This window comes from Tauraco erythrolophus, chromosome 1 (assembly GCF_009769465.1).
Source record: "Tauraco erythrolophus isolate bTauEry1 chromosome 1, bTauEry1.pri, whole genome shotgun sequence".
NCBI lineage: Eukaryota > Metazoa > Chordata > Aves > Musophagiformes > Musophagidae > Tauraco > Tauraco erythrolophus.
The window spans coordinates 127,656,217-127,676,360 of NC_141465.1; the positions used below are offsets into that span (position 1 = coordinate 127,656,217).

Consider the following 20,144-nt stretch of genomic DNA (forward strand, 5'->3'; position numbering starts at 1 on the left):
TGTTACAGAAATAGCGTGGCCAGCAGGACCAGGGAAGTGATTGTCCCCCTGTACTTGGCACTGGCGAGTCCACACCTCGAATACTGTGTTCAGTTTTGGGCCCCTCACTACAAGAAGGACATTGAGGTGCTGGAGCATGTTCAAAGAAGGGCAGCAAAGCTGGTGAAGAGTCTAGAGCACAAGCCTTATGAAGAGCAGCTGAGAGAACTGGGATTGTTTACCCCGGAGAAAAGGAGCCTGAAGGGAGACCTTATAGCTCTCTACAACTACCTGAAAGGAGGTTGTGGCAAGGCAGGTGTCAGTCTCTTTTCCAAAGTAAAAAGTGATAGGAAGAAACAGCTTCAAGTTGTGCCAGGGGAGGTTTATGTTGGATATTAGGGGAAATTTATTCACCAAACGTGTTGTCAAGCATAGGAACAAGCTGCCAAGGGAAATGGTTCAGTCACCATCCCTGAAGATATTTAAAAGATGTGGTGCTTAGGGACATGGTTTAGTGGTGGACCTGTCAGTGTCAGGTTTATGGTTGGACTCTGTGATATTAAGGGCCTTTTCCAACCTAAATGATTCTATGATTCTATGATTCTATGTCTGAGTTCTATTGGTTGATATACTTAGTCCCACTCTCCCTGGGGATGATTTTCTTCTTTAATAAGAATTTAACATTTAGGAAAGTTCAAGTCAGATAGATACGTTTACTTTAATATAAGAAAGAAGATACAGATATCAGAATTCTGAGGCCATATCCTTGCTGGTCTTTGAAGTCAGTGATGTTCTTCTGGCTTATGTTCATGGAGTTTGTCTATCATTGGCAATCTCACAGGAAATTTTTCAGGGTTAAATCTTACATATTTTCTCAAGCAATGTTATTACTATAATCTCTCTAGAGTGGAATAGCTGCAAGATCTGCAGAATTTGGCCTAGGGGGCTATAGTAAATGAAAGTTTGTTTTTGTTTAATTTAGACCATGTCACCATCTAGTTTTTTTCTTAAAATGACTCTTGTAGAGCTTCACTGTGGTCTGAGATGAATAGTCTTTCTAGTTCTCTAGTAATGACTCTCTGCAACTTGACAGTACTTTCTCAATGGGCAGTATAAATTTACCCGGTGGTTAATGTTTCAGTTGGGTGAGGAATGTCAGATGTAGGCTAAAATTTTTTAATTACAAGTTTTCTGTTTGCAAACTTTATTTTGAGAAATCATTTTTCATTAGCTATGTAGAGTGCAGTGAAAATACTCAGAAAAGTTTTCCAGATTAAAATCTCTTATTTCAGGAAAAAGGAAAATGTCCTATTAAAATGAAATTACATTTTGAAATGTTTGATGTTTTATTCCATTATTTCATGACAGAACAGCAGTAACGATGCATAATTGTGACAGAGTGGAATGCTATGACATGGCTTGACTTGATACCATGTGTTGTGAGTTAATGAATAATGAAAGTGATAAGAGTTTTAGATTTATTTTTTCAAAATGTTCTTTTGTCACTTTGTGCAAAACTTATAAGACACTGATTTTCATCTGAAGTTGCCATGAATAAAATGATTTTAAATGTGGAATTTTCTCACAAAGAAAAAGAAATTCTAAGTTTTCCTCCATCTCTTATTCTTAGGAGGTAACATTCAAGGTGTCACAACAAAACTGAACTGCGCAAAGAAAGCCAACTATTTCATTTGCAGTCAAGTAATCCATTTCTGATGTCACCCAATGCTTATAAACTAGACTGAATTTCTGTTCTCTTCTTGTGTCCATGAAGTGTCCAATGAAGTTAACATCGTTCCCCAGTTAGGGCCACGATTCAACAAATCTTATTTAAAATAATTGCTTCAAGGGGCAACGTGCAAACTGCTTTTAACCTGTTGTTTTTCAGTCAAAGCAGTAACCGACCTGTCCCAGAGTGAGAGGGTAACCCATGTGCTTAGCTGCAGGGGGATGTTTTATTGAACAACATTAGCCTTTGCTGTTTATGGCTGTTGTGGTTACTCCTCAGTGACATAATTTGTCTCTATAGCAGTATTTTCTATTAGTCAAACATAGATTCAGCCTATGTGGTTGGCATCTGCTCATAATGATGCTGATACATACCCCTTTGAAGGGTAAAAAGATGTTATTCCAGTGTACTCAAGCACAGAAGGGCATAAAATTTTGCCCAGAAGGGTTTCTTCTATGTGATGTGTTCTTCTAAGTGATCACAGGTGTTTTCCATTACAGAACTAAAACTGAATAGTAAATCTCACATTGGTGTAGATCAGGAGCCACTCAATTACAGTCACTGGCTTGGATCTGGTCATCTTCTGTAAATCTAGAATAACTCCAGTAAAGTCAATGGGCTTAATTTGGATTTACTTTGGATCTAAAAGAGATTAGAATTTGACCTTAGGTGTATTGGCACAAACTTGTGTAAACAAGTAGAGAAGGATTGAAATCTTTTTGCTTAGAAAAAGAAGTAAATGTTAGGAACTACAGAGTGTTAGCAGGTTTGTAAGAATGCTGTCACACAGAAGTGGGTACTGGCACAATAAATGCAAACTGGCAATTAGGCTTGGCATCTGTACACAACAAAAAACTAAGCAAGCCATTTGAAAGAAGAAGCTAACATAATATGGGCACTTTTTTGACAGTAACACTTGTTTAAAAACTTTCCACCATCTTTTTTAACATTAGCCATGTATTCTTGGCTTTGCATTGCATTTCACTATCGTGTTAGCCCAATAAGTTAGTTGACAGAAATGTTTGTGATCCTGTGATATAAACTTGAGTGTTGAAATAATTCAGGTTAAAAAATAAAATATCCTCAAAGAAAAAAAGTAAAAAAAAAAATCTGTCTTAGAATAACACTATGTCTGACAGAATAAGCTCCACCTCTGTAGTAATAGAGATGAATGCCTGCTGAGCCACATCTGGCTTGCATTCAGACAGACTCATCGTCAAACAAGTCCCTTATCATGGAATGCTGTGGACACAGTTTTGCTTCAGGGGTTTCTGGCTCTAATGAAATATTCTAATGGAAAGAAAGGTAACATCACTCTGTTGACCTTTACTCTCTCCCATATCAGCTCTTGAGCACTGTAGATCTCTGTTAGCTAGGCTGTAAAAGTTAAACAATACAAGGTCTGGTAATTGCTCTGGGACTATGAGCAAACGTGATCATTTTCTTAACAGGATTTCCCCTAGAACAGAGATGATCCATGTTAGGTTGTTTTGGGGTTGTTTGTTTTGTTTTGTTTGTCTTTTTTGTTCATGTCTATAGAGCTTCTAAGGAGGGGACATTCATTGCCTCAGTCTTACCCTACTGAGCTTTTCCTCACTGTGCTACAGCTTCCCAGGCTCCTCCCACATGGATCCTAGGACTTGCAGAGGTCCTCTTTCACTGCCAGGAGAAAATGAGCAGCTCGGTCTCTTTTCTTCCCTTTTAGAATCACATAAGGGAGGTTCTACAGATGCTCTGAAACGGCTATGGAACGTGTCAGGGAGAGCACATCTGGATGGACTGATAAAACGGCATGCTCTGCCTCTGCGTTGAGCTAGCAGGATGCATCCAGGAGTTGTGCAACACTATGACAAAGATAATATATGCTGCTCTGTGGCAACCTACACTGTGGCTTCTGAATCGCGTCTGACTTTCGTAAATTCTCAAGAACATATAGGATTTTTTCCCCAGTGTATTAGAAGAACTATCTAAATCACACAAAATCCATTAGAACCTATTGATAGCAACCGTGACATGCCTTGTGTGGCATTTGGAGGGCTCCAAATGACCGCAGTGGTGAGCTCAAGCTTCATAACCTCAATTAGGAGAAAGATGAACCCTCTTTAAGTTCTGAAGGGTTGTTAGAGAGAACAAAAGAACTCACTTGGAGAAAATTTGGTCCAGAATAGCTCATTTCAGCTGCAGTGACATCGCCACTATTCAGATTAAAGCATAACTGTTCAAGTGTGATTGGCAGATGACACTATGATATTGACATAGACCGGTCATGACTGTCCTTGCTAGCCATGAAATTAATGTGACAAAGAGACAGCAATAGAGAAAAAGTTTGATAGATTAATTAGACAAAACACCGATCCTGATTTTAGAGTTAAAATAACTTCTTCCAGGCTCTTTGAGAGCTGTAGGTGCCTTCCTGATCATTGTGCAATCCTGTCCAACATCTATCTATCTATCTAAGTTATAGAACCATAGAATCATAGAATAGTTAGGGTTGGAAGGGACCTCAAAGATCATCTAGTTCCAACCCCCTGCCATGGGCAAGGAATCCCTCCGCTACACCAGGTTGCCCAAAGCCTCATCCAACCTGGCCTTGAACACATCCAGGGTTGGGGCATCTACAACTTCTCTGGGCAACCTGTGCCAGTGCCTCACCACCCTCAGAGTGAAAAATTTCTTCCTTATATCTAGTCTAAATCTGCCCTCTTTCAATTTAAAGCCATTGCCCCTTGTCCTGTCACTATATGTTGTTGCCTCTTTTCAAATAGCTACTTTTATTTTCAATAAGAAAACGTATCTATTTGTATCAACGGGATATACATGATCTATGACTCTGTTTAGCTGTCTAGCTGTCTGTTTAGACTTAGCATTCAGAAAAAAGCACGTTGTGGGGTTTTTTTTGTTTGTTTGTTTGTTTGTTTTGTTTGTTTGTTTGTTTGTTTTTTCTGCAAGTACTCAGTGAATTATTGTTATTTAATGAGCAGCCACAATCCTGAAATTTAGGCTTTGTAAATGAGTGGTCCATTTTGACTGTGCTTCTCAGTAAACCTATATGTGGCTCTGCGTAACTTCTATAGGCTGTGCCTTTGCTTTTGTTTTCAATACTAGTGGCATGATGGTAGACCTCATTATTTCATGACTTGTTTACTTCAGTTCCCTTTTCTCTGCTCCTCCTGTTCCACCCTTTGCATCTGTTCACGTACTTTATGGAGAAAAATGCAAGCAAACCTCTAATCTATTCTGTCACCTTTTTCATTCCCATACTTCGTGTGGTTTCTGTTTTCAAAGGTAGAAAACATAGCCATGTCCAGAGCTGAAGTCAATGAATGTCTGGATTCTCTGTTGTCTTCAGCAGACAAATTCCACATTTTTGACTGTTTTTAAAGCAGAAACTGGTTCACCTCTTTTTTTTTTTCTTTTCTTTCCCTGAGAAAGCTTTATGGCATTCCACACTGTACTAGGGATAATACTGAATATGTAAAAGGATTTGCTTTCTTATCCTCACATCAACTCCTACGTTGTATTGGTTTGGCCCTTGCAGCATTCTTTGCAAGCAAAAATCTCTGGAACATCAAAAGTAGATTGTATTTGATTCAACTGAAAAATGATACTGTAGAAATATTTATTGATAAATATATAATGCGTTATCCTTGTTTATTAGCAATTTAGCAAGATTCAAAAGAAATTGGGTAAGTAGATAATTAAGAATAACTATACTTTTTAGCAAAGAACTCTTGTTTACTAGGAAATTAGGAACATTCAAAACAGGTCGGATAGTTAGAAAATTCAGATAAATTACTAAATCATTTTAGAAATTATGCTAAGGGTAATTTTTGAGGTAAAATTTAATCCCTAATTCTTAGAGTTTGGGGAGAAGTCTGCTATGGAGTTCACGGTGGCAGAATGTAGACATAACATGCCAACTGGCAGCATCCTCCTTTCCCTTGATGTCCAGCCTGGCCTCTGGAAGACAGTGGATTTCCAGGCAAACCTATAACCCACATGGACATGGTTATGATCACGTGTAAGCAGATTATTAGACGATATCCTTTTATGCAGTGTTACATTTCTTTGCTGTGCCTGATGCTGACTATAGCAGGAGACGATATCTCCTAATGGATGGATTTAGGGTCTGATCTAGTCTATAGTTTCTATTTTCTTATCAAATGCCTTTAATGTAGTTCATTCTGTCTGTTGCTATTCCAGCAGAAAGCGTCACTTTTTCTTTTTTTTTTTTTTTCCCTTTCCCTTTTGAGTGGTGCTTCATGGAATCTGCTCAAACTGCCCAGACATTAAAGACTTTAACCCCAGAATCATTTTTGTCCCTGATTTGGCTAGGATAGAGTTATTTTCTTCTTATCAGCTAAAATAGCCCTATGTTTTGGATTTAATATGGGATTCGATATGAGAGGAATGTTGATAATACACTGATGTTTTTAGTTGTTGCTAAGAATTCAAGGACTTTTCAGCTTCCCATGCTTTGCCAGTGTGCAGGTGCACAACAAGCTGGAAGGGAGCATAGCTGGAGCAATTGACCCATGATCACTGACTTAGGATGTGGGCTCAGACTCAATGACCAATGGAATATTCCAGTATATAGATGAGAGTTGGCTGGAAAGCTCTCTTTCTGTCTTCTGGGATTGCATTTTCAAAATTTCTAGAATTCTAGAATTTTCACTAGCCAGGGACGGGACTGGTGTTGATCAGCAGGTGGTGAGCAATTGCGCTGTGCATCACTCATTTGGATATTCTATTATTATTATATTTGTTACAGTTTTTATCATTATTACTTTTAGTTTCACTTTATTCAATTGTTAAATTGTTCTTATCTCAACCCATGAGTCTCCTCCCCTTTCCCCTTCAGTTCTCCTCCCCATCCCCCTGGGGTGGGGGAGGGTGAGCGAGCGGCTGCGTGGTGTTTAGTTGCCGGCTGGGGTTAAACCGTGACAATTTACAGATTAAAATGGCGTGATAGAATAAAGTATGTTACCTTCCAAAGTGTTTCGGAAACTGTAGTTGGCCATTTTATCCATGGATCCAGATTCATACTGAGTCAGTGATAGGCAAAATTCAACTTCAGCTGAGGATGGGAGCCTTGGGGTCCTTGATTTATCGTTGTTCCCAGGATTTCGCAGTATAGGCCCCTCACTTGTGGCATTGCATAAAGCCTGTTGGCTGTTGTACTCTTCAGACCGAGTACAAATTACCTGTAAAAAACACTTTCTATTAGCAGAGTTACAGCTGTAAAAAATAAAAGCAAATAAAAGAAGTACTTCAATTAATATTTTTTAAAGGAGTGAAGAAAATATACAATGCAATAAGTTTGTTGCAAGAATATATACTAAATTTTAAATTTTCTATGTATTATTTTAATATAAGCGTGGTTATTTCAGTGAAGACACCCCTCTACTACAGTGCACATTTTGAAATAATACACTAGTTTGTATCTAAAACTACTCATGTGGACTAAGGCCTCGTTTCTCATTCATACCCTTGAAAACTCAGTAAGGCTAAATTAAGTGTTACCTACTGATGCAGCAGGACACAAACAGAGTTAAATCTGCTGCTGCAGTTGCTAAATGGAGGTTTTTTGGCTTCAGCAGACTATGGAAAAAAGCCATAATCACAGATTTTTCTCCCCACACAGTAAGAAGAGGAATTGTTGATTTGGAATATGAAAAAAACCCATCTTTTATTCTGAAAATTTTTCAGACTAAATGGGCACTTAGTTTCACTATGTCTTGATGATGCTATATGTACAAAATGAGAAAAGATGCTGCTTTACTTCAGAGAAATGTTGTGGGGATGAACATACATCACCAGCTGAGATATCGTAGTTATGGTGTTGGGAAAGCACCTTAAATAGAGAGATGGATATAGATATTAAATGCTGTCAGAATCCAAAGTCTTTTACATAATGTTCTGGGTTCACAGGCAAAGTCCAGTTACCATGGCATAACAAGTCATTATTTGTCAGATGATCTGTGGAAGATCCCAGTCCAGTTTGAGACTCCTGGAAGTGCCAGGTGCTTCGATAGAACTTTGAATGACAGTCTGCTGATTTTGGCTGAGTCCAACTCCTTCACGTTTGCCATGGGTTAAAAGTGCCCACACAGACTGCCAGTGTCCCCAAGGTGCTGCTAAATATCTTTTTAAGCCACAATAACTTATTTTTTAACCAAAGACTTGGGTCCTCTGATGACCATGGGCTTTTATAGTAGCTCTTACTGCATCTCTTGCTTGACCACAGAAGTGATCTGAATGAGAGGGAGGATTTATTTCATATTCTTGCACAATAAACCTACAGGGAGTTAGTACAAGTACTAACTCATATTTCTACTTTATATTCAGGAACTTTCCTGACATGGAGTCAGGATGGAAAATAGAGAAAAATATAAAGACACAATGACAAGCAGAAGATCAGAGTAGAAGGTTTGGTGGGTGTGTATAGCCATACAGCTGATGGGTCTGTGAAAATGAAACAGAGCAATAGTTGTTCAAAACTCCCAGAAGTTGTTTTGTATCCCTTTCAGGTGAGGCTGAGGCTCTGAATCAAAACTGCTGTCTATTGTTTAGTCTTTTTTTTCTGAAAAACCCATGAAAAAAAACCCCAAACGTCCTAGCCACTGGAGATACTTTAAAAATACTCTGGGGTTAGCAAGTAATCAACACGGTTAATGAGAACCTTGTATAGCAAAAGAACAGGTCTCATTATTGTGTGAGACATGATAAGAGAAAACACATAACACTGAAACCTCTGAACTTCTTTCATCCTAAAGGTGTATTTCTATTTCATGGACCGAAACAATGAAGGAGGTGAGTGAAAGCAATTGTCTCTGCTGTGAATGGGATGAAAGAACATGAGATTCTCGGTTAATGAAGGAAGTGAGTGAGGGATTTGTTTCTCCAGCACTAGTTGTGTACAAATTGTGACACTGAAGCAACACTTTAGGACAATCTCTGCAATCAATAGATAGAGAGACATCTCCTGAGTGTGATTTAGCTCTCCGAGCCAGATGTCTGGAAGGTGAGATGTACTTACCTCTAGGGCTGCCTAACTCTCTCCATTGACCAAGCTGATGAAATAAAATGGAAATAAAAGGTGCAAAAAAATCAATGCAGGAGCTGCCTCTGGACTGCAGTTAGTAAGGGAAGCAAAATTAAGAGTGTTCAACTCAATGATCTGCTTGTGCATTAAGATGGGATGAATCACACCCTGGAGGCACGGATGTGCCTCTGAAGTGACTAAAGACAGAGCCAAAGGCAAGTTGCTTTGCTGTCTAACTAACTTTTGAATGAGTGGAAGGAGATGAGATGAGTTCTTTTCCAAGCGATTTGACCACAAGTGCACAGAAAATGTATGACGGAGCTGGTGATATAATGAGGGTTTCTTAAGAATCTGGAGTTCTTAAATGATAAGTTCCCCATGAATATGAATCTCATAAATAAATTATTCTCATCTTTTTCTTTTGAGGAGATAAGAAAGCTTATCAGTGTAATTTATCCTTAGAGATCTATTAGTGGAAATCGACCCTACTCTGTTAAAACTACTAAGGTGCCCTTGGAGGCTGTAGGTAGTTGTCCACCAGAGAGTTTCATGTGTACCTTCCCCCTGTAGGCTTACCCAGTGGGTCAGGATTGTGCATCTAAGAAGGACTGAGGTCAGGACTCTGCCTCTAAGAAGTTTCTTCTAAGAATCCTCACCGAGAAGGGAGAAACAGGGAGAGACCTACAATTCTAAACACAAAGTTTAAATACCGTGCTGTTTTTATGATTGCTTTGTGTTACTGAGAGAGTTTTCCTGTTAAAAGCAAAATAGGGGGGATGATAAGACATTCAGATGAGTGCTGGAGCATGTCCAGAGAAGGGCAATGAAGCTGATGAAGGGTCTAGAACACAAGACTTATGAGGAGAGACTGAGGGTTGTTCAGCCTGGAGAAAAGGAGGCTGAGGGGAGACCTTATCACTCTGTACAACTACCTGAGAGGAGGTTATAGAATCATAGAATCATAGAATGGTTAGGGCTGGAAGGGACCTTCAAAGGTCATCTAGTCCAACCCTCCTGCAAGGAACAGGGATATCTCCAACTAGATCAGGTTGCTCAGGGCCTTGTCCAACCTGGCCTTGAACGTCTCCAGGGATGGAGCATCCACCACCTCTCTGGGCAACCTGTTCCAGTGTTCTACCACTCTCATAGTAAAAAATTTTTTCCTAATATCCAACCTGAACCTACCTCCCTCTATTTTAAAACCATTACCCCTTGTCCTATCATAACTGGCCCTCCTGAACAGCCTCTCCCCATCTTTCCTGTAGGCCCCCTTGAGGTACTGGAAGACCGCTATAAGGTCACCCCGGAGCCTCCTCTTCTCCAGGCTGAACAGCCCAGTGAGTTATAGTGAGATGAGTATCAATCTCTTCTCCCAAGTAACAAGATAAGAGGAAACAGACTCAAGTTGTACCAAGGGAGGTTGGATATTAGGAAAAATTTCTTCACTGAAAGGGTTATCAAGCATTGGAAGAGGCTGCCCAGGGAAATGATTGAGTCACCATCCCTGAAGGTATTTAAAAGTTACGTAGACATGGTACTTAGGGTCATGGTTTACTGGTAGACTTGGCAGTGTTAGGTAATAGTTGGGCTCTATGATCTCAAAGATCTTTTCCAATCTAAATGATTCTATGATTCAGGCTGAGGAAGATGCTCTAATAATTACTTTGTTTATAAAGAATGCACAGTCCTATATCCCTAGAAGTGCACTAGTGATGAAAACAAGTGTATCTTGGCTGGTGGAGCTCAACCCATTTCCCAGTTGGCACTTGGACCACAAACTATATGCATGTGGGTTTTCTGTTTAGCTCTGTTTCCTATGGGCCTATCTAGGTCCCTATCTTCTGCTGGCTTCTCTGCCCTATCATCTCCTGTCTTTTCCTCCTCTCCCTACTGTCCTGGGGATATATTCCTATTGTATCCTAATAGAGGACTCACATGCTGTCTCCAAGATCAGCTTTTCAGACAGTCAGACAGGGAATCTTCAAGCATGAGCTCAAATATGTCTAAACAAAGGAACATTTCCCCTTTGTTCTGTTTATCCATTACAGTGGGATTTAATGCAACTGTTAATGTTATGAGGCTTATAAAGGGTTAGAGTGCTGTTTGGTTTTTTTTGTTTTTTTTTTTTTTCTTCTGTTTATGTCCCAGTGTAGCCCTCATTAACTGTCTGAATGAGTTCATCCTGAACAGAAGCCACATGTTTAAATGGCATCTGGTAACTCATGGTGAAGAAACAACGACATAGGGGCAGGAATGAAAATGCTTATCTGTGACCTTCTACTATTTGTTCTGAGCTAAACATTAAAGTCTGGCCATAAAATAAGCCAGGATGCTTTTTGAGAAAAGTGTGACTTAGGCAATATAAATTATGGGTCTATTCTGAAACTATAATTTGCTGTTTTATCAACCGTGTGATGTGGAAGTGGTAACAGAACATAGGTCAGTGAAATGGTTCTTTCTGTGTGTAATCTGCATAAAGCACACACAAAATAGGTCACATCATTGCCTTCTCTTCATTCAGCAGGAGCGCTGTCTACTAGAAACATGCTGTTTTAACACATGATCTTTCGTTCCCTTTCAGAACAATCCTGAGCAAATTTCTCAGTTCACCCTGGACAAAGCCTCATATTCAGGCTGCACCCAGTGCCTGCTCTCCTGCACGCGTAAATTCGCCAGCTCCAGGGAAATTGTAGGAGGATACTCCGACGAAAAGCTTATGTAAGTAGTTAGCAGAGCAAATGCCAGTAGATGGCAGCCCAGAATATGCAGCATTGCTCCTGGGCCTTGGAGCACCCAGCAAAACAACCCCTCCGTGCACTGCAGTTGAGATCTTTAGCACAGCTCTTCGCGTCGCTTCTTAGAAAACAGACTGTAAATGCGCGGAAGCGTTGCTGCTGTCTCGCACCTTTTTGCAAATGGGAAACCCTTTTGTCTTCTACTTTGTAGCTGCTTGCACAGACTAACCCCTGTGCCTAAATAAAGGGAATGACGTTACAGAAATACAGCAGTGGTCAGTCATTTGGCTGCCGTTCTTAGATTCAAAGCTTCGGGAGGTTTTGGTGACAAATACTTTGTGGTTTCTGTGGATTTACTAGATCTGTGTTCACAGGGACATGCAATATAACGTATACCTGAACACTTGGGAAAACATGTTTTTTTAATGGTATTGAAATAGCTGCTCACTTACAAAGTGATCTGAATTTTTTTAGTTTGCTAGAGAAGTAAGGCCACTCAAAGGGTTAATTCACACCTCTGCTTCCTTTGGAGCTGGTCAAATGCTCTGCTTCTCTTCTGCCCCCATCCAGAAACTATATCAGCATGTTTTCATAGTGTTATGCTCCAGGTTAATATAGCCTTAAAAGAACCACTTCGGACCACAGCCAGAGCAACCACATGGCTTGATTCTCTGTGATGCACATCCCACCTCCCCCGAAAGGGTGACGCGGGCCCTTCCTGGACCTCCTTGACACGTCCCCATGTGTCCGTTTGTCCTACATGAGGTCTAGATTCTTGAACTGGAGTTTTGGGTCCCAGTATGCAGCCAAAAGAAATGTTTCGTTGATTCATTGCCTTTCTCTGTCTTTGTCCACTTATTCTCACGTTCTTCCTTGGGAACGGCATTAAAGTGCAGCCCTTGTGCTGGATTTAAAATATTTGGCAATTATAAAGAGATTTAATTTTTACTTTTTTTTGGCTCAATTAGGGACTGGTATAATTTAATCCTAATTAAGTGGCATCCAGAAGCCATTTACTCACCAAAATGGGAAAAGGCAAGGAAATCCGCAAATAATCTGTAACAGAACAAACTGTACTTTGGGAGCTTGCTTTTATAGGCAGAACTTTAATAGGTGCTGTAGCTATAGCAGGCCAAAAACTTTTTAAGAGACTGTATATTTATATCTGGTTCTTCACGGACTCCTGAATATTATCAGGCATTGAAAGTTAAAACAGGTGGAAGACTGAATGAAAAGAAGAAAATTTGGAAAACAAAGCTTCAAAGAAATTCTGAGAAACATCTTTGTGCAAGGATAAGGTCATTAATTATCTTTCTGACCCTTACGGCATATGCATTAACTGGAGGAGCTGTGAAACTCGAGCTAAGAGGAGATGAGACAAGCATGAAGTGACAGTGCTGACACAAACCCAGGGCCTTCAAGGTATTTTCTCAGCCTTCAGCAAAGGCTGGCTGAGTTTCATATCTTTGCTCAGAGGCAGTCCAGAACTGGGGGGGTAACTAACATCCCATTCAACACCTCAAAACGGTGCTGGGGTCGAGTAGGAATCTCTATTATCGATTACTGCTGAAATATTCGTCAACGTTTTCTGGATTGGCAGAGTGTGATTCCCTGCTCTCTGGCTGTCTCCAAGCTGTACCGTTAGCATTGCTGTCTCCGTGTCTACTGCAGATTCACAAAGACACATCTCTCTACAGGTAGGCTTCTTTTTCTGGTGAATTATTAACAAAACTGAATTTTTATGAAATTCCTTAGCTATTAATTTATACACCTCTGAATATGTATGCCTTTTATGCTACACAACTCCCGAGCAAGCACAGCTCTGTACTAGAGAGCAGTCAAGCAACCGCAGGCCAAGCTCTGCTGTCACCCACTCGTGATCCCGTGGAAGAAGGGGTATTACTTTGAGATCACAGTGACATAAAGAGGCTGAGGATACCTGTATGGCTGCTCCTGCTGTGCACAGATCCTCATTCCCTCAGTCTATGGTACTGGGTTGTGGCATGTGGAGACGTATCTCTTTGTAATAGGAAATGCTTCAAATTTATAATCCGTATAAGCATATCATTAGGAGATCAGTCTTGATAAACTCTTATTTTACAGTTACTTACTCCATTTGGGCTGTTGTTTCTTAATTTACCAGCCTGTAGCTGGCACCATAACCTATTAAGTTGTAATGAAAAATAAAGTCATTAAGTTCATGACACAGTCAGGCATCCACAAGCAGATGGATGCAAGACTTTGATTTAAAAATCAAGAAATGTTGGGGTTTGATGTTTGTATTTTTGAAAATTTCTTGCCATTTTTAAAGACAGACATAAAATAGTGCTTCAAAAGATCCTTTCAGACTATTCAGCCAGCAATACAGCTTCCTGAAAAACTGTGCTTAGAAACAAATAACTGCATCAGAATAGCTACATTTCGTATTTCTTATGAAGTCATATTTTCAGGTAATGGGTCTAAAGTATTGTCATTATTAGCTCAGGAGCATTAAATCTATTTTCTATTTGTGTAACTTGTTTCCGTTTTGTAGTAGCTTGGCATTTGTGCAAGTGGTTCTGCAGGATGATACAGAATTAAGTGCTAAGGGAAATTCTCGTTGCTTGTGATGAAGTATTGACTACAGGCTTGCACCAGGACATCTGAGAGTAGGCAACTGTCCACATTATGCAATTACTTCTCTCAAGTCACTCTTCTTTTAGAAGAGACAAAATACAGGGGGCTAAATTAGGTGGTGTAGCCTGCTTGCCACAATAGCAACCCTAAGTCAGCACTTAACAGTCTCCTACTTCATTTTCTTCATTGTCTGTCTAGCACACTGTGGGGATTCCCAAACTCTAATTTTAATTACCAGCAGAAAGATTCTGCTTTTACATGCAGAAGGCTTTTATTGCGTTTGTAACTCCACTGACTTCAGTTATTTCTCCAAATTAGTTCTGGTGCAGAGGAGTGCAGAATTTCACCTACAACTATTTAAGTGAGGCATAATAATAGTTTCTTTAGCATATCTATTATCTTGAATAATTATAGAAATGGACATTAAAATTAAAAAACCTCTGAAAATATCATAGAAGATTTCCATTTCCCACATAGCTTTCCGTTAAGTTGACATGGAATTGCAAAATTTGGTAAAGCATTAGTGGGTATCATGTAGTCCTAATTCTGAATGCAACACTTGAATCATCACAAACAAGTAACTGAAAAGCTGAGAAAATCCTTCCCACCTACCCTAAAACATGAGCCAAGCAAACAAATAAAAATACTAAAGATTCCTGATAGTCTTGCTGGTAAAAGCAGAGGCAGGAATCCAAAGTTTCACTTAGATGATAAACATGAGAAAAAGGTGCACAGATAATTCACTCAGCTAAGTGGTAACAGCAGCATGTTGAAGAAAAAGTAAGGCTAAAGCAAGAATTTCAGCATGTATTCATGGGTATCCATGTTGCCATGGCAACTTCACAATGGAATAAAGTATTTTCTCCTTTCTTTAGGGATTAAAAAACAGAGAGATGCTGTTCTGCAAATAGGCACTTTACTTTTTCTTTTTTTTTTTAATAAACCTATAACAGTTTCCTAACATAGTAGGCATTGTTTTGTTATGCTTTGGAAAGAGACTTAAAATTCTAAAAAGGATACCGTATTATAGACATGTTATTCAAAAGGTTTCTCTTCCCCTCTTTTTATTTTGAATGCTTATTAAAAGCCTAAAATCCTTCACATTTCTGGATCTTCCACTCTTTTTTTTTTTTTTTTTTTCCCTTGCTTTTTATCTACAGAGCTTGGATAATCAGCATATTCTGTAGCAGATCTATGGCTGTTTTCCGGTTCAAGCTAAGGCTATTTTTGTTCCCTTTTGATTTTCTGGAGTGAATTTCTGATCTCTTTGTGCTACTTGAAGGAACTGCATCGACTAACCTTTTGCACCATAAGCAGTAGTTTAAGTTTGGATTCAAGGTCAATAAAGAAAGATCAGTTTGTGTTGTATCTTCACCCCAAAGTCACTGAGTGAAAATGCGGATCTATTCAATCTCTTTCATTCATTCTCCAGATAAGGCAGCAGAGATATGCATAGATAGAAGTTGTTAAAGGGGAATAACACCCTTTGAAGTTAAAGTTATTATAGCCTTGTTTTGGAAATTTAGATAAGTGCAGCGTTTCCAGAAGTGGTTGAAAATGTAAGTAATAAACACCTATTTTCAGAAATTATTTGGAAAACTTCACCAGTGTATATAGGTAAGGTGGTCTTACATACATACACTGACACTGAATGTGCTTTAAATACAACACAATTTGTATTGTTGTACCTATTGAAGTTATAAAAAATATCTATTAAAGTAACTTGTTTCATAAAAATATGTCTTTAATTTCAGAGTATATTTGTGGCAACTGACCTTAAATGAGAAGTTATAAACCTGTTGATTTCTTAAATACATTCATTACTACTCATAAACTTTCTGGGTACTTATTACCAGGATGGAAAAATTCTAAGAATCTGGATATGATTAACAGTACCTTTGAAAAAATGATCTAAACATAACTATTTGACCCTTCCAGGTCTTTTAGAAAATTCTGCTAGAAACTTGCCGATTCCTTTATGCTACCTGCCTCCTACTACCTTGGTTATCTCGTTCAATAAATTATATTGATAGCTCCATTTGACACATGTAACCAGTGTAATTCTAGTTTCATTTAATCTACTTTAACACTTGTACCATTTTCACATAAGTCTTTGTTCAGCTCAGTGCAGAACATCAGATCCACTTCATTCTGATAAAGTAATCTAATTCAGTTAGTAGAGTTCTGCCAGATTTATACTGTTAGAAATGAGCAGAATCTTAGAGAACAGGATGAAAATACATGTTTGTGGCTGTATTTATTTTACCACTATGCCTACACTCATAAATTAAATGTGGCCAAGAAATTTCCTGGTCACTGAGGCCAAATAGCATGAAATAACCCATGTCTATGCCAGTGAAATCATCTCAGCCTCCCAAACGGGGTGGCTGTATAAAAATATTCTCCTAGAAATGGTCTCTGAAAAGTACCTGTTTGGGGGAGAACTAGTCAATACATGCAAAATGTATGCCAGAAAATGTCCTAAAATAGGTCTATTACAGTATCCGGAATGCTTCGATTTACAGGTATACACACAGCTTATATTATTGAGAGAACACAAATCAAGACTAAATACAGCACAACCAGCCCAGTAAGCCCAGTTAGCGGCTGTTTTGTAATGTCAGAATACCACATTGCTGCTGGAGCTTGTATCTCTCTCTTTCACTTTCCGTTAGATCACTAAAACTGCCCAACTTTCATTTGAGCTGTTGCTACAGAAATAAATAGAACAAAGATAGATTGACACCAACATAATCATAAACTTCAGCGCCAGAAGCGACTGTTGCTACTGTCATGATGGACTGTGTCTATGGAAGCCAATAGACCTTTGTCACTGTATTTTAGGTGATGTGGCAGTAATGAACAACAGACAAAAAAAGTCCAGAAGCTCTCAGTGCTAGAACAGCACAGTATAGTTTAGCTATATAAGACCATATCACCTATGTAAATATGTCAATTTACTTCTGTTTACAGGCTAATTTGCAGTGCTCTTCAGTGGCAGGAATAGCTAGTGAGTTTACTTCTTATTTCCTTTGAGCAACTTCTTATATTTCTTTTGAATTACTGATGTGAATTGCACAGTTGGTTCTTGTGTGCTCTAAAGATTTTTTTTATTTGTTTGTGTGTTCTTTTTTTTAAAGTTGAAAGCAGATTAGCTTAATTTGATAGTTTTTAACTCTTGGATGGAGGAATGCACTAGGAGAGGTGTGGAGCATCTGAAAACTCTGCTTTTATTTCCGTCATTCAGTCACCAATTGTCTTGCAATGGTTGTGTGCTAAGAATTTGTGTATATAAATCCTAATCTTTCTCACCTGTCTGCTGCAGCAGACCCTAGCCTGTTTAGCCTGCTAAAGGCCATGTTTGGACACAAAAGCATAACTTTCCTCCTTCCACCTTAACTTTAAGCAGCCTAAATCCTACAGTCAGAGAGAGAAGAGACAAAGAGACAAACAAACAGCTCTAAATGAAGATTAAATCCACATAAAATCTGATTTGCTCTCTGGTAGTGCCTACTTTCTCTCCAGGAACATCTAAGGGAATGCAGCACAGCTAAGCTGCCAGCCTGTGCGCCTCACTTAAGTGCCTAAAGTCAGGTCGGATGATTCTGGCACAATCAGCCTTTCCCTTCCCCTTCCCCTTGGCCCGTCCTTACCTGCCATGATGAGAAAAATGAAGCTGGGCTGAGTAAATTAGGATTGGTGGGATGCCTGCCACCCATGTATTCATCAGTGCAGACTACACAGTCCTCTGCATCTCGCCAGTCCCAGTAGGGGATGGTGAAGTTCTCATCACCTGTTATCTTCTGGATCTCACGTTCCCACATCAGTAGAAAGACTCGATGCCAAGGCAGAAACCCAGGGGCTTCGTGGGCAAAATCAACGTCCCGCCACACATTGAACCCACCTAAGAGTGTGTCTCGAGAGGCATAATAATGCATCCACACAAAAAGATCATACACATTGATGTTTCTGAACATAGGGTTGGAGCCATTATTCATCTGAGTATACGTGCCAGTAGCAATAACATAGTCCTGGCTAACTGTGTTCTTTGCCAAGTTAAGGTAGGCAAGAAACTTGTTCTTCTCACTGGTGGTGAGCTGGAAGATGTTTCTTCTCGTTCTCAGTCGCCTTTCAGTGCAGTTGAGTCCTGAGAAACCAAACTTGCACTCCCCACAGTTGAATCCCATGAAGTTGCCTTCGCATCTGCATGTCCGGTTGTAAAATACAGAGGGCCAGTCCTCTCTGTCATCCACTCCTGAGAAAGGGAACTGTGGTCCCAATGGAGCCTGAGAAAGGAGGATGTTCTGGCAGGAGCCTCTGCTGGAAAGCTCCCCACAAGGGGACCCGTCACCATCCCAGGTGGGACAGCACTCCTTCCTCAGCAAGCCCTGCGTGTTCGCACAGGCTCTGGGGAACTGCCCGGCAGACGGCTGAAGGATGACTAGCAGAAAACCCATGGCAAACAGCGACATCCTCACAGAGCAGCAGGAGAGCATCAGCATTATGCTTCAGTGCATGGAGCGCTCTCTCTGACCCCTCCAAAGTCCCGAGTGTGAAAGAAATTCCTTCCCTCCACCAGGAATGCTCCACTGCTGAGTTCTGCTACAGTGCACCCTTCAATGTCTTTCCCCATTCCTACCCTGGATGCATTTGTACACGAAATACACTTCAGGGTTAATCTGATTATCACATGTTCTGAGTGAAAGTCAAGTGACTTTTTTCCCCACCCGCTACAGGTTTCTAAAATACAGGCATTTATTATAAACCTTCATCTTCTGCCTAGCACATGATTGCAGTTGGAAAGGAAGTAAAATTAAATTTGGACACAGAAACAATTGTCAGATCTTCAAATTCTTTGTCTGATTATATGTTTTAGAGTAAATGGTTGTTTAAAAAAAAGACCGAGAAGAATCTGGTCAGGTATATAAGCACAGTAAACCTAAAAATGAAAAAAATAAACAATTTAGCAATAAGCTATTTATTTTTTTTTTTAGAGGAAGTAAACGTAAAATCATAGAATCATAGAATCATAGAATCATAGAATAGTTTGGGTTGGAAGGGATCTCAAAGATCATCTAGTTCCAACCCCCCTGCTATGGACAGGGAAACCCTCCACTACATCAAGTTGCCCAAAGCCTCATCCAACCTGGCCTTGAACACCTCCAGGGATGAGGCATCTACAACTTCTCTGGGCAACCTGTTCCAGTGCCTCATCACCCCCTGAGTGAAAAATTTCTTCCTTATATCCAGTCTAAATCTGCCCTCTTCCAGTTTAAAGCTATTGCCTCTTGTCCTGTCACTACACGCCCTTGTAAAAAGTCGCTCTCCAGCTTTCCTGTAGGCCCCCTTTAAGTACTGGAAGGCTGCAATAAGGTCTTCCTGGAGCCTTCTCTTCTCCAGGCTGAACAGCCCCAACTCTCTCAGCCTGTCTTCATAGCAGAGGTGTTCCAGCCCTCGGATCATCTTCGTGGCCCTCCTCTGGACCCGCTCCAGCAGCTCCATGTCCTTCTTGTGTTGGGGACTCCAGAGCTGAACACAGTATTCCAGGTGGGGTCTCATGAGAGCAGAGTAGAGGGGCAGAATCACCTCCCTCAACCTGCTGGTTGAGGGAGGTGATAAACCAGAACAAATAATTTGGCTTGGCGTTTTTATATTTCTACGTAAGCTGCCTCGTCTGGGCCAGCACACAGCAAAGTAATTTCACAAAGGAAATGGTTAAATTTTCAGAAAAAAATAATTTTTTGTTCCCCTAGATTCTATAGCGATTTGACAGTTAATGACACATTGAAATCTGCACCAAAATCAGCTCCTCGGTTTTCAGGGGGAATGAAGGCAATCTGCCAATAGGTTTGCGGAAAGCACTTTAAGCAGCCGTCTCTGGACCTGGAAAACAAACCTTGACTCCTGTTTTTCTCCCATCAGATAGTTTGCAAATATCATATCTGTGTTCTTTACTAGATACGTTACTGGGCAGCCCCTAGACCACCCGACTCTCTCTTCTCATACATTATCCTCATCAGAACTAACAGAGCTGTATGGG

At 40.0% G+C, this 20,144-nt stretch overlaps 1 protein-coding gene across 1 annotated transcript in view; it reads right to left on the minus strand.

Moving 5' to 3' along the window:
* Positions 1-18,600, minus strand: part of TYR (tyrosinase) — a 56,482-nt gene extending 37,882 nt beyond the window's left edge. The window contains exons 1-2 of the mRNA XM_086614280.1: positions 17,758-18,600; positions 6,696-6,912 (exon numbers count right to left, since the gene is read on the minus strand). Of these exons, the coding sequence (XP_086470406.1) occupies positions 6,696-6,912; positions 17,758-18,600 (1,060 nt within the window). The remainder of the gene's footprint in view (positions 1-6,695; positions 6,913-17,757) is intronic.
* Between the last annotated feature and the right edge of the window lie 1,544 nt (positions 18,601-20,144).